Source organism: Papilio xuthus, unplaced genomic scaffold (genome assembly GCF_000836235.2).
Source record: "Papilio xuthus unplaced genomic scaffold, Pxut_1.1 DF827714.1, whole genome shotgun sequence".
Classification (NCBI taxonomy): domain Eukaryota; kingdom Metazoa; phylum Arthropoda; class Insecta; order Lepidoptera; family Papilionidae; genus Papilio; species Papilio xuthus.
Genome location: NW_013530935.1, coordinates 1365116 through 1378563, shown reverse-complemented (window position 1 = coordinate 1378563; position 13448 = coordinate 1365116). Strand labels below are relative to the sequence as shown.

General features: G+C 33.2%; 1 protein-coding gene across 1 annotated transcript; it reads left to right on the top strand.

The window, feature by feature from the left end:
- The first annotated feature begins 2835 nt into the window (after nucleotides 1-2835).
- Nucleotides 2836-5738, top strand: BBS5 (Bardet-Biedl syndrome 5 protein). The gene is made up of 7 exons (XM_013310501.1): nucleotides 2836-2951; nucleotides 3157-3305; nucleotides 3514-3691; nucleotides 3913-4003; nucleotides 4355-4501; nucleotides 4936-5124; nucleotides 5503-5738. The coding sequence occupies exons 1-7, from the start codon at nucleotides 2887-2889 to the stop codon at nucleotides 5713-5715; spliced, it is 1032 nt and encodes a 343-aa protein (XP_013165955.1). The 5' UTR covers nucleotides 2836-2886; the 3' UTR covers nucleotides 5716-5738.
- Nucleotides 5739-13448: the final 7710 nt, after the last annotated feature.

Sequence of the window (13448 nt, the reverse complement as noted above, 5' to 3'; positions counted from 1 at the left end):
TTTATGTCATAACTTCATTTTTCTTTGATTCATTTTCAAAGGAAAAACAATTAGGTGTCGTTTTAAAGTTTAACATTTGTATGTGGCGGGCTTTTTAATGTCAGTGTCAATTTTGACATTAAAATTTTGTAGAGCGTAAAGGCGTAAAGCAATTGCCGCCGACATTTAACAAGTTCAACTTCGTAAAGCTTGTTGTCAGGTTTTATTGAAAACACTGAAACTTTCCTTTTAATGTCGGTGACATTTCGACGAAATATTATTACACTTTGATTTTCGAAACTTTATTTTGTTATGCTTTTCAGCATAAACCCGATAGTTGCTTATAATTTTAGCTGGGGAAGATAGTAGCTAGTAATAGTTGAGGTAAATGTTTGTATATCCTTAATGGTAGCTTGGAAGTCCAATCTAATTAGGACAGATTGTATATTTTCATTCCTTTTAAGTTACACGGGCGAAGGACAAACTAATTTAAAATAAACCGTATATAACAACTTTTGGTGTCAGTCTTCTTATTTTATAGTATAAACGTGAACTATCTTACATCGAAAGGGACTTCAATGCAGGTACTTTTGTAACCAATACCATTAAGATAAGGATTTTAATCAAAATAAAGTTTGGATATTTTTTACCTGTAAAAATAATTCGGGTTGCCATACTCAATGAATTCGTTTTTCCAATAATATTGGTAAAATGTAAAATGTATTCTTATTACAAATTTTTCATACATTTATGTATTTTTTTAATATTGTAATTATATTTTTTGTGCTCTTATTTTGTTAGAAAGTGACGAGTAAATTACCGGGGTGGTAGGCTGTATGTAATAAACTATGGTAGGACATTAAATAGTTGGCTATAACAAATAATTATTTAACCGCGGTGCCAAGTAGGTCATACTAGACTAACAGAGCGCACATTAATTTAGTTTATTGCCTGCCAGAGCTAATCGTCTACAACTTATTATAGTTTGGTAAACGCATAGAGGCAAACAAATATATATCTAAATATTACTGTTTTAGTCACATTGCTTAACCTGTGAAATTAGTATTTGAGTCAATGTTTACGAGTAAAACGTGTGTTTGCGCCTGATGAATTAAAATGGCAAAAAAGTAAGAGCACAATTCAAGGGAACGCATTATTTCTTCGATGACGTTTGGAGTGTTCGTTTATTGGAAACATCTCATTAAAAATAATTTAAGTGTGTTTGTACGAGACAGACTGTTGTATTTAAAGTACTGGTATAATATTTAATTTTGTTTGTGTCAAAACAATTGATAAAATTAGTGACCGGTTAAAAATTAAATAAAAATGTTGATTCGGAAAAAATAGGAAGAAAACCAATTGTTTGGCAGAATTATGATAGGGAGGCTAATATCAAAGCGTTTCTAAAATGTAATTAATGAGATGTCCTTAAAATAATCTGGTATCATTTTTTATATTTACTTTCGAAATGAGTCGGTTGGATTTTGGAGATCTTACTTCGTAATGTTTATTTTTCTTTTGTTATCTTTTTTTGTTTCATGGAAAGTATCAAAGAGTAGTAATTATTTATGGTCTACGACAAAGAGTATATATGGTCTATGGCAAAAATAAACGTTGTGACAACACCAAAGATAATAATGTTTACAAGATAAGATTGAAGATAACATTAAATTTAAATAATTCTACAATTCCGTAATGCTTAGTAATAGAGCAATTTCAACGCATTCACCTTGAAAATCGAAAATTACGCCTTAATTCGATTTTCACTGATGTTCCTGAATTTCTTAACACCCGTTGAACTGAATTAGTTCAGATCTTTCAAAAGACTTTCCTTAAGGATTAGAAGAATTAAGGATATTCACTTCATGTAACAAACGGTTTTTAGAATTTAATAAGTGCTTGGAAAATCTTATAATGTTACGGTTTTCTTCAATTTCATCAGAGAAATCTCAGAATAAGATCACCAGAAAGAAAACTAAATGAAAAGAGAACAAAATGAGACAGTAAGGGTCCGTTCACAGAAACCGCAATTATTATCGCAATTAAAATTGAGCTTTTACCGATAAAGAATTGAACTGTATACGTGAAAAGAAAAATCAAACCATGTCACAATCGCATAAAGTTTATTTGCGGTAAAAAATTTACTCTGTACCGGTTTATCTGAACGGACCTAAACTATTTTGGATATACTAGTGCTCTGAGCACCTCTGCGCCCTGTATTTTTGAGCCTACCTTTTGGGGAAGAGGTTTAGGGTTACTTAAGACTGTAATTCGGAGACCTTTGGCGTCCCTATCTCTCCAGCGCTCTGGGCGGCCTCCCATCCACTCCCAACCCTGACGCCGGCAATGAATAAGACCTGGTTGCTAAATAATATGATTCTGTATATATGCAACGTACTAAGATACGTTAGAAGTTCTCAGTAGCTTTATAAATTCATTTTTTTTGTTTACCCTCCGCTCTTGTAATGAACAAAATAAATTATCTCAAACAATCTGAGGGAACGGATGCCAGCGATGATTTAGTGTTGAAATTTCCTTCTTTTCTTTTGCCTTTATAAATGTCGTAATAATTCCTAGTCTTTGTTACACTTTCTTCGATGTAAACAAAGTATTGCGGTTTAATTAAATTGAAAAATTTATATTGATTTCATAAAATTTTGTAAAACAACCTACTAGTCGAATGACAGATGACAGAAGACATATTTTGTCTCTTTTTTTTTTTCAAACAGAATGAAAGGGAAGGCAATGTGTATTGGCATTTCGGTTGTAAAACACCTCTGTATGAACTACTTGCATTGTGACGTAATATTACGTAATCGTTGCTATGGTTACTTATACACAAATAGAAGTAAATCGTCCCCTGCATGTGGACAGTTTTTTGCAGCCAACTTGTTTATTAAAGCAAATATGCCTAAAAAACAAACGACTATTGTCTGGCAAGACCGAGAAGTGCTCTTCGATCTACCATTTTCGTGAGATTTTTTACATCTTTTTTTTTCTTTGTTTTTAAATAAGTTGCCAGGAATAAAGTACCTATACGTTCTTGCTTTTTGTTTTTGTGCAAAACATACAATCAGCCAGTGTCAATTTAGTTTGAGTAAACCAAAGAGGTTTCAATTGTCCAATTTAAAGAGTGTGTTAGTTTTGAGTATGCGAGAGAAGTACTTTATATTCAAGGTATTTAAGACTGCGGTGTGGAGAGAAGATCTTCGATAGAATAGAACCCATAGAGGATACCAAAGGCAACAGTGGAACTAAAGGTCGCATGGTCGTGACCAATTTAAGGATCATCTGGCACTCTCTGAGTTCACCCAGGATTAATCTATGTAAGTAGTGTTTATCAAACTCATAACTACTACAATACAATAATACTTTTTTATTTAATGCAGTATTTCATTTATTTTTGATAATAATTTTGGGAAAGAACGGATAAAATTAAGCGCCTGTAGAAAATTAATAGCAATATATATAAAAAAACTTTTTACAGGCTTGTTTAATGTGAATAAGCATTAATGAATTCATTAACATTTTCAGCAATAGGTCTCAACTGCATCATATCAACAAGCACAAGGACTGTGAACTCTGGTTTGCGGGGGACCACACAGGCGCTCCATCTGTTGGCAAACTACAACAACAACAAGTACGAGTTCATCTTCACGAACCTCTCGCCCAATTGTGTCAGACATTACACCTCAGTTGTGGGCGTGCATAAGTAAGTTGGGATGTTTACGATCTAGAATACATACAGGAACCAGACCAAAATTTTCAGTTTAAGTGGCCAATATTTGTTGCAATTACCCTTTTGCATTTAGTAAAGGGTAATTGTGACAGGTATTGACCACTGCGCAATGAGCTAATAATTTATTTATCGTAAATCTTGGTTCGCATGTCTTTTCTTATAATTATTGATTAATTTGTTCGTTTAATTTTCAGAGCTTATGCGGGTTCAAGATTATATCGTGATTTGAAACTTAGGAGCGCCATTATACATAACAAACAGTTGAAGATGCTACCTCTCGAAAAGGTTAGATAATCATCTTTCTATTATCAATAATGACAACATTTGTTCTCACTAATCTCCTAGACAAAGATAACTACAAACAACTAACCGAGGGTTTCTGAGACCAAAATTCCCGTTTGAAACATGTTCGTAATTCAATTTTTGATTATTCAAGATAATGAGAAGGATGACAATATTTTATACAGAGATTATGGTTAAGGAAACTTAGATAAGCCGGATTTATTATTTATTTATTTATTATATGATTAGCATATGTATTATACATTGATATATATATGCGTTGCCTACCTTTAAGCGACCTTTTACCTTTATATTTATATCAATGTATATATGAAGTTCATATTTATTAATCAGATATGTATCCATGAACACGGTGTGTGGAATCTGTCGAGTGAGTCCGGCAACCTCGGCAGTCTACGTGCGAGCAACGTGCGCGTCGTGTGGTGCGCAGACCTGAATGACGCATTTAATATCTCCATGCCATACCTCACTATTGAAAGCGTAAGGTCACATAGATTTTATTAAGTATTTGTAAGGCCCTTCGCACACAATACAACGTTAACCGTGGAAAATATTATTGTATGGTTGCATCACGAGAATCACGCGCACGCTCCATTCACACAACGCTGTGTCGTTGACGCGAGTCTATTCAGCCAGTACAGCGAGGCTAGACAAAGTGCATTCGCTTCGAAGCGATTCTATAACGAACATCAAAAATGTATAGAACTGTCAAAAACTTTTAATAAATCACGAAAGTGTCGCGCGTCAGATTGTCAACTGTATAGATTTGCTCATCTTGATGATTGCAGCGACTTTTCTCGCAACGAATTCACGGGAGAATTCATCTTTAATTAAATGATGGTCTTTAACGATTGATACATATATAAACAACTTCAATTGTTTGTATACTTACCTAATATACATTTACTGCGCAGATATCGATCCGCAACTCCAAGTTTGGGGAGGCACTAGTGGTGGTGGTGCACGCGTGGTCTGGTGGGTACGTGCTCGGCTTCCGCACGGAGCCGTCACGTCTGCGGCCGCTCTTCGCTGAGCTGCAGACACTGCATCAGGCGTACACTGACAAACCGGTCTTCGGTGTTGAGATGAACTGGGGGAATGAGGTAATAGCAAACAAAAGAAGTTCGTAAGACACGCCACTCTTACCACGATTAAGTTGTTTGAGCTCACGATATTTCGGCACAGTTGAATTCGCTATGGTCATGAAGGTAAGAAATAAGGTCTTACGAATATTATTTTAATAAAAAACCACTACACTTTTCGTTTAATAAATAATAATTAACGGTTTAGTGAGGTAAGCCAGTTGTTCTTAAGCAGTGGAAATTGGAATACACGAAAGATATTATAAAGCAAGTAAAAAAGAAGTAGACTAGGAAAACATAAAGAAGGAAAGGCTATGGTCTATGGAATCGTAACCAATAATGCAATATAACTATTAGTTGCTGGTTTAGACAAACATACATGAAACAACTCTGTTCTAGGCACCAAAACCGACAAATGACGAAATAGAAGACTTAGTAGAGATCGGTGAACCTCGTGGTGAGATGGGTCCACAACTGTACCTCGCATCTCAGTTGGCACAAAATAAAGAAGAAGATGTCATCCAGCCAGTGTACAGCCCTTACTTAGGTCTTGCTATTGAGCCATTAAAAGAAGGGTTCACGCTTAAAAGTTTATTCGAAGTGCAGACTTAAATTAATAAAGTTTATTAAGATCATTTTTTTGTTTTTTTTTTACCGGTAGAACTTCACTGAAGCTATTTATCTATATAGTGTTAGGAAGAAAATCTGAAGATGTGGCCGTGTATTGACGCAACACTAGTCTTACTAAAATGTCGACGTTTATGTCCTCTTACTATTCATTCTGACACTGGACTTTGTAACGCAAGCACGACATTCGCGCCAAATGATTCTAACTAATACCGTTTAAAAATAGATAGTGAAATAAAATCTTAAATAAGGCCAAGGTAAATAAAGCCGAGGTTAAATACTGTCCATATGAATTTTTTTATAAAAGTTAATTTTTACAAGAAGGTTGTATATTGTATTTTTAATGATAAAAACGGTCGACGTAACAATTTATTAAAGCCCCTTATGCCTTCATAAGAGAAGTGAGCGCAAACAAATACTCGTCTCGAGTGCTATCTCATGAAAGTAACGACGCTGCGAAGCTCACACTTAGAGAAATATTGTACTATAGTATACTATACTAGCTGTCGCCCGTGACTCTGTCCGGGGGATAAAAAATAAATAGTAGCCGATTTGAGACCTACTGAAGTTTTTGAGAAATAGGGTAACTAACATTGTGACAGGAAAATTAATTTATTTAAAAGATAAATATTAATGTTAATTATGTTTTATGTAATCTCCTAAGTAGCGGCTCAATTTTTCAACGGAAAAGTTTTTTTTTATTATTTAGTTATTTTTTTTTAATTTCCTAATTATTCTTAGTTAATGATATCGCTGTCTCTAAAGTCTAAATGTTTTTAATTAACCTTTTGTTCACACTTTAGCTAAGTCATATTAAATTTACAATGAAATTATGAATTACGCGTTATACTAGTAAAAATATAAAAAATCTAATAATTGTCTACTAAGTAATCTAATTAGTAATCGTTTACAATTTTATATTTAGTTCAATCGACGTCAAGGCGCTCGCAACCGCCTCCGCGACAATCGTAAGGCCAGCTCCCACGAGTTTAAGGACTGGATTCAGACACTAAATCCATACTAAGTGTCTCCCTTAACACGTTGAGCGCCGCGTCAGCCATCGGAGACTGACACTAGACTTTCCGTTTAGACCGCGTCAGCCACCGATGGCTGACACTAGATTTTCTGTTTAGGTCGCGTCAACCATCGGTGGCTGACAGCGTGTAACATGAGAACTATAAAATTTTACACTATTTTGTGTTAAAAATGTAACCTATTTTGTACTGCGATCGGAAACACCGGCCCTTTAATACCAGTGCGAATAAGCGGCGCTTGTGGCCTGAACGGGATTGTCTTAGAAATACGCGTGGCGCTCAACGTGTTAAATAAAATAAATCAAACTTTGTTTGTGTAATTATTATTAATTCTCATAATCTTAATAATATTAGGCAGTTTGGTAAAAGTACTAGGGTCTTATAAGCTGCCAATAAGTTGCGGGGATGGAGAGTGGGGACATATGCGGATTATTAACTGTAAGAGGCAGGACGACGGTCCCTTATGTTTTATGAACCTTTAGTCCACGCCGTATGTGGACATATTTTGCTTGAAACTTATCCCAGACGGAATTTTTCATCTGTTACAAATGAAATTTTATTACAATTTACCTTTCGAAATTGTAGAAATAGTCAATCAAAATTATTGTTATTTTTTTTCTACGTTCATTGCATTAACTATAAATGATTGAAAATTATTTTGATATAATTATTCAAACTTTCGTGAGACATTGTAATAAACTGATATAAAAACGGCTAAACACTCACGTATATTCGTCGGGTGGCGGCACCGATTAGTTTCGAGCCCATCGGAGGCCCTTCATCGGGGGGGAGGGCGTCCGGGAAATAATACCAGTACCACTCATCCTGATGAAGAGCCGCCATCGGCCGAATATACGTGAGTGTTTAGCTGTTTTTATACCAGTTTACTTATTTTTATTCATACCATTTTGTAAAAGTGTAACTCGTGGCTCTTCTGTGTATTTTAGTTGTAAAATAAATACTTCAATATTACATTATTATTAGTGCTACTTATCTTATTCGTCTATCAGATAAAGTTTTTTCCATTATCGGAAAACAGTCGGAGATGGTTTGAGTGAGACGCGACAAATAAAATGTTTGAGTGCCAACAAATAAGATTCTCAAGATAAGAGCTTTGCTAGATTCAAATCAATCGTTTATAGCTTTCAAATTCAAAACATATGCTTAATATATAATATATATTTGTTTTTTAAATTGATGTAACTAAAATAGGGAAGTGAACGCTGCATCTGAAAATCTTCAATAAGTTGGAAGATTTCTTCTTCCTTTCATTTCCTAATTAAAAAAATAATTATTATATTCTATTGTATAGTTTTTATAAGAAATAACTGCAGCTCTACTAATATTTATTTGAATTTATTTGCATGAACTTGTGAGATGTTCAATAAAATATTTAAGATTCTCTTCTCCGTATTATTATAAGTAGGAACGATAAGATGGATGGATTCATGGATGTTAGAAGGTATCTCCAAAACGGCTCAAAGATTAAGATGAAATTTGGTATGGATGAAGAACATAGTCTTGAAGAACACAAGGCTACTAATTCAGTTTCTTTTAATTCACGCACGGAGTCCGACATGGCAACTTTAAACAATAAAATTTTGTAAAAGGAGTAAATCTATATAATAAAGTGGTATATTGAAATGCTTACTCGTCATTCAGCAATTCGCGGGCTCGTGAAGTGAGATGGCGGTGCTGTATACATTATGTACAAGCTTTAACTACCGCTGCGTCGTATTTCTTCGAAATCCTCCTGTAGGCCACTTTTCCATTTCATTCCCTCTACGCGCTCGCACAAATACGTACTACTGGGTATGGTCAGGGTGACAGCGGGCCATTTAACGTCAAATAATAATTTTATACTAGCAACCTAGCTAACTTATCAAAAAAGTACAGTAAAAGTACTGCGGGACGTACAAATTTAAATTAATTTTACTCTACAAATGTAATAACGCTAATTAGTTCACACAAAGTGACTGTTCAACGGACAATATCTTCATATAAGCAAATATCTTTTTAATAAATAAGCAGTAGTGGTTATAAAATAAAAATTGATTTTACTTCAATTTCTTTTTTAATATTGATTACGTTAGCACTTCACCATGATCCCAATTTCAATTGTGCGTCATATTTATGAGCAAGAGAGAGACAGCGATATCTGTCATATAAAAAGAAAGAGGAAGACATCCAAGTATTACTCCTACGAATAAAATATAGCAATTAGTTGTCAGAAATATTTTTAGACGAAAATAATTTTAAATTAAATAAATAAATCTCGCTTGAAGTGCGACCCCACATTTATATTGCCCGCTTCAAGTTCCATTATCTTGTTACACATATTGAATCGCTTTTAGTTTTATGCGTAACATTTCATTTGCTTGTAAATAATATATGAAATGAATCGAAACGTATCTAAGTTGTCGAGTGTACAATATTCATTAATAAATAACTAAATATAATAAGTACATATTTATTTTATACCAGTTGTATATACTACACTACGGTACTAGCTGTAGCGCGGAATTAAAAATAATAAGTAGCTTATGTATTCTTCCTAACTATATTCTTCATCCGTGCTAAATTTCAGCGAGATCCATTATGTCGTTCTGGAGATACTTTCAAACAAACATCCATCCATCCAAATATTTTCATTTATAATATTAGTAAGAAGTAAGATGGAATATATATCATACGATTCTTTTGGTACAACCTGTAAGTTAGTGATCAGAATTCAAGTCGATTGCTTTATATTATATATATATATATTGTATTATATATTATATAAAAGATTGTTTTGTAAAACGGATAGTTTTGACTGCCGAAACATTTTACTATTATATGTATTTTTTAAAGAAACTAAGAAGTTTAGAGCTACAACCGATGGACTGGAAGGAGAAGGTGCAAGACAGGTGGCTTTGGGTCGATGCGCCAAAGGAGTAAATAAATAAGAAGTTTTGAAATATATTCATAAGAAACATACTATATCTGTACCAGATGTAATACAGATGAATTCCTCGTATTTTAAATGTAACAAAAATGAATTAAAAATAATTAAACGTTAAACTTATTACGCGATGTAATTACCACAAACAAGCAATTGTGGGTGAACGTCGGCGTACGAATTGATGGAGATTTACAAAATACAAACGTTCGTTTAAAAACATCATCCGTCGACTGACGACCACTAATTACTTCACTCCAAATGAATCAATTTACATTTATGAAGCACTCAATTCTATTATTTTCTCTTAAATAAAACAATTATAAGTAACAGTGAGAAATTTTTTGCTTACTTATTGTACCTACTTAAGAAAATATGGATGGATTGTTTGTCAGAGGATATACGTAAGAAGGGAGTGGACTCAGATATGACGGCTGATAAAGATGTATGGAGGAGTACATACTGTACTAACCCTCCGTAGGGATAAGGGCAGGTTGATGACCTTTTCAATCTACCGTATTAGGAAAGTAGCCTTGAGTAAAGGAGGTTTACCTTAACAATAAATAAGTTAAATATTTATTTATAATTTATTAAAATTACAACATTAATCACAACAGATTAAAAAAGCAAAGCAGGGTTATTACGTTGATCAAGAATATATTATGGAAAAAGTATTATTATAAATAGCTGTCGCCCCAAACTCCGTCCGCGCAGAATTAAAAAAAAACAAAATTGGTAGCCTATGTGTTCTTTCAGACTATGCTCTATATTTGTGCGCAATTTCATCAAAATCTGTTAAGACGTTCTTGACATACATTGAAACAAACATACATCCGTCTTAACTTTCGCTTTTGTAATATTAGTAAGAAGTAAGATTAAAGGCTTATAAAAATACGGTACGGGAATACTAACATAGTACAATAGAATGAAACGTTTGCAATAAAATACTTAGTTTGAATTACCAAAGATATCATGTCGTAAATAATCTCAGCCTTGTTATCCCTGCCTGTCCCCTTTAAGATGGTCATTATAGCTTGCTTCTTTGTTCCCAGTTTAATGATCGCAAAGTCTTTAACCTTCGTTAAAGTATAATCGTTTAAAGTGTTAACGAAACAATAAAAAAGAAAAGTCTTAAACGACCGAAATTCTTTTTATTGTCGCCCAAATAAAACAGTTTAAAAGTTACGATTCTTTCTTCGTAATTATAAAGTATCTTTTAACTGGCTTTTATAATTATACTTTAGAACGTCGGTGGCTCAGGAGTCAAGCCCTGGACTTGTAATCTGCAGGTCCTGGGTTCGAATCCCGCCATGTACTAATGTGTTTTTCGATTTCCGATTTACATATGTCCATTTATCCGACGTTCTTACGGTGAAGGAAAACACCGTGATGCTGCACATCTGCGAAGATATTCAAAGTTATGTGTGAAGTCAACCAACTTTTACTTCAAAGTATGTCTATTGGGTTTTGTCCTAATTTTGTTACTGATTAATTTCTAAATATAGTTTATTCATCAAAGGAAGGTCACTGTCGGGAACAAGCAGAAGGATTATTGGCAAGTTCCAACTTATAAATTAATTGGAAACCTTAATAACTTACTTAATTGTTCAATTCAAATAGTTTATTAAACGTAATCTTCATTCCTCATTGCTGAAACACTAAACAAAAGATTATCGTAGGTCTTTGTAATTACTAGGAATAAATATAGCATTACCTATTACTGATTTAAGAAAAAAGAATGCAAATTAATGTCGAAAAATTATACTAATAATAACATAAATTTTGGTAATAATAGTTTTATTCATAAAAAGCCGTAATGATGATCTACTCCCCGCCCACTCACTACATCCCGCTACAGGCATAGCCATGTTCATTTATAAAATGACTCGTAGTTTTTTGTTGGTAAAAATTATTGTGTCCATAATTTTAAGAATTTTCTAAAAAATATATAATAATTCGTTTCGTTAGTATCGTTTATGTATCCAACTTAAACTGCTGTTTTCCTGGTCGTTAACATAAAACCATATACTCTTAAAGTATACATAGTCACTTTCAAAATATATAAATTATTTTATATACAAACCCGCTTAGTATTCTTTATGCCAAAGGCCATTAAACTACGAAAAAACAACAATAAAATTTTGAAAGCAACATGTACGAGGTTTTATGGATATAATCGAGAAAAAAAACTGAGCCATAAATTGGATAAGTTTAATAGTTTCATAAAATGACAATACGCGTAGATTAGTTTGAGTATTTTGTACTTCGTAGCGTCGTTATATCTACGCGAATGTCTAAAGATAAATTGTATAGATAGTAACATTGTCGTAGACCATCTACAAGAGTGTCTACGAAAGTCTATGGGTTTCCTACCGTGTCATTTTAAAACTCACTATTGTCTCTATTTTTTAAAAGAAAACGAGAGGGATATCAATATACATCAATGGAAGTTTAACGGCAGTCGAAATCCAGAGTTATACTTCGTAGCACCGTTGTAGATAAGTGAGTTATAAAACACAGTTTTATGAAAAAAATATTACCAGGTACATACAAGGGGAAGAAGTCGTATAATGAAGTTAAATAAAAAGAAAACAGTGTCTAAAATGATACTAGATGACAGGACAAACAAAAAACATGAGCCGGGATAACTAGCGAGCAAATTACTTCGCGCCCCGAGCTGTGCCAACAACAAACATACGTCCCTTTTTATTTGTCCCCAACTGTCACATGATTTTTCAACGGAATATTTTATCATTATTCGTCTGTCGCAAGTGTTAATGTAACCCTATACATTTGTAAGAGCTTTTCTTTAAAATAAGAACTTTATATAAATAAAAAAAAAACTAAACTAGGGGTGTGCGAATATTTGAAAGTTAGGAATTAACAGTTTCGAATCGAAGTACTCGATCCGGTACGATTCAAGCACGCCTAGTATACAACTTCTATTCCTTAACACTCTGTTTAAAAATGTAGAGTAGATAGATATGGATATACGATTAAGTATTAAAGTATTCATAACTTTATCTTAACCAACGATTAAGCACTGAACTATTGTTAACTTGAAAATAAATCGTAATTAACTGTAAAAATGATTAAAACAGAATTTAATTTTAATTATAATTTTCATAATCATTCTATTACTTGAATGAGAAAAATAATTGTTATTAGGGTGTCGATTAACGTCAGAAAAATTTCATAGACACAGTTTGAAAAGTATTCACCTAACTCTTATTATTATATACATAAGGTTTAAAATTATGGTTTTCTTGATTATGATAAAATGGTTTTCGGGTTATAATTGACTCTCAAGGAGAAGTTGAAAGTTTCAAAGCGGATGAACAGAGGGCGCCAGATGCGTAGAATTGTTCTATTAAAGGCTATAACTTGATTTCATTTAATTTTACAGCGATCTTAGAAATCGTTTTTGAAGACGATTAAATCGTCTATAAGTTAATTTAATAATAAGTCAAGTAACTTAACATTTTGACTATTTTGCAATCTTAGTACTACGTATATAAGTGACATTTCACTCCCGAATCGAATATATAAAAATATTAGTTTTCGCCGACGACTCCGTCCGCCCGAGATTAAAAAAAATAGATAGTAGTCGATTTTCAGACCTATTGAATATGAATAAAAATCGGTCAAGTCGTCAGAGGAGTATGGTAACTAACATTGTGCCACGAGAATTATATATATAAGAAAACACATATATAAATGTACAAATAAATATACATATATAC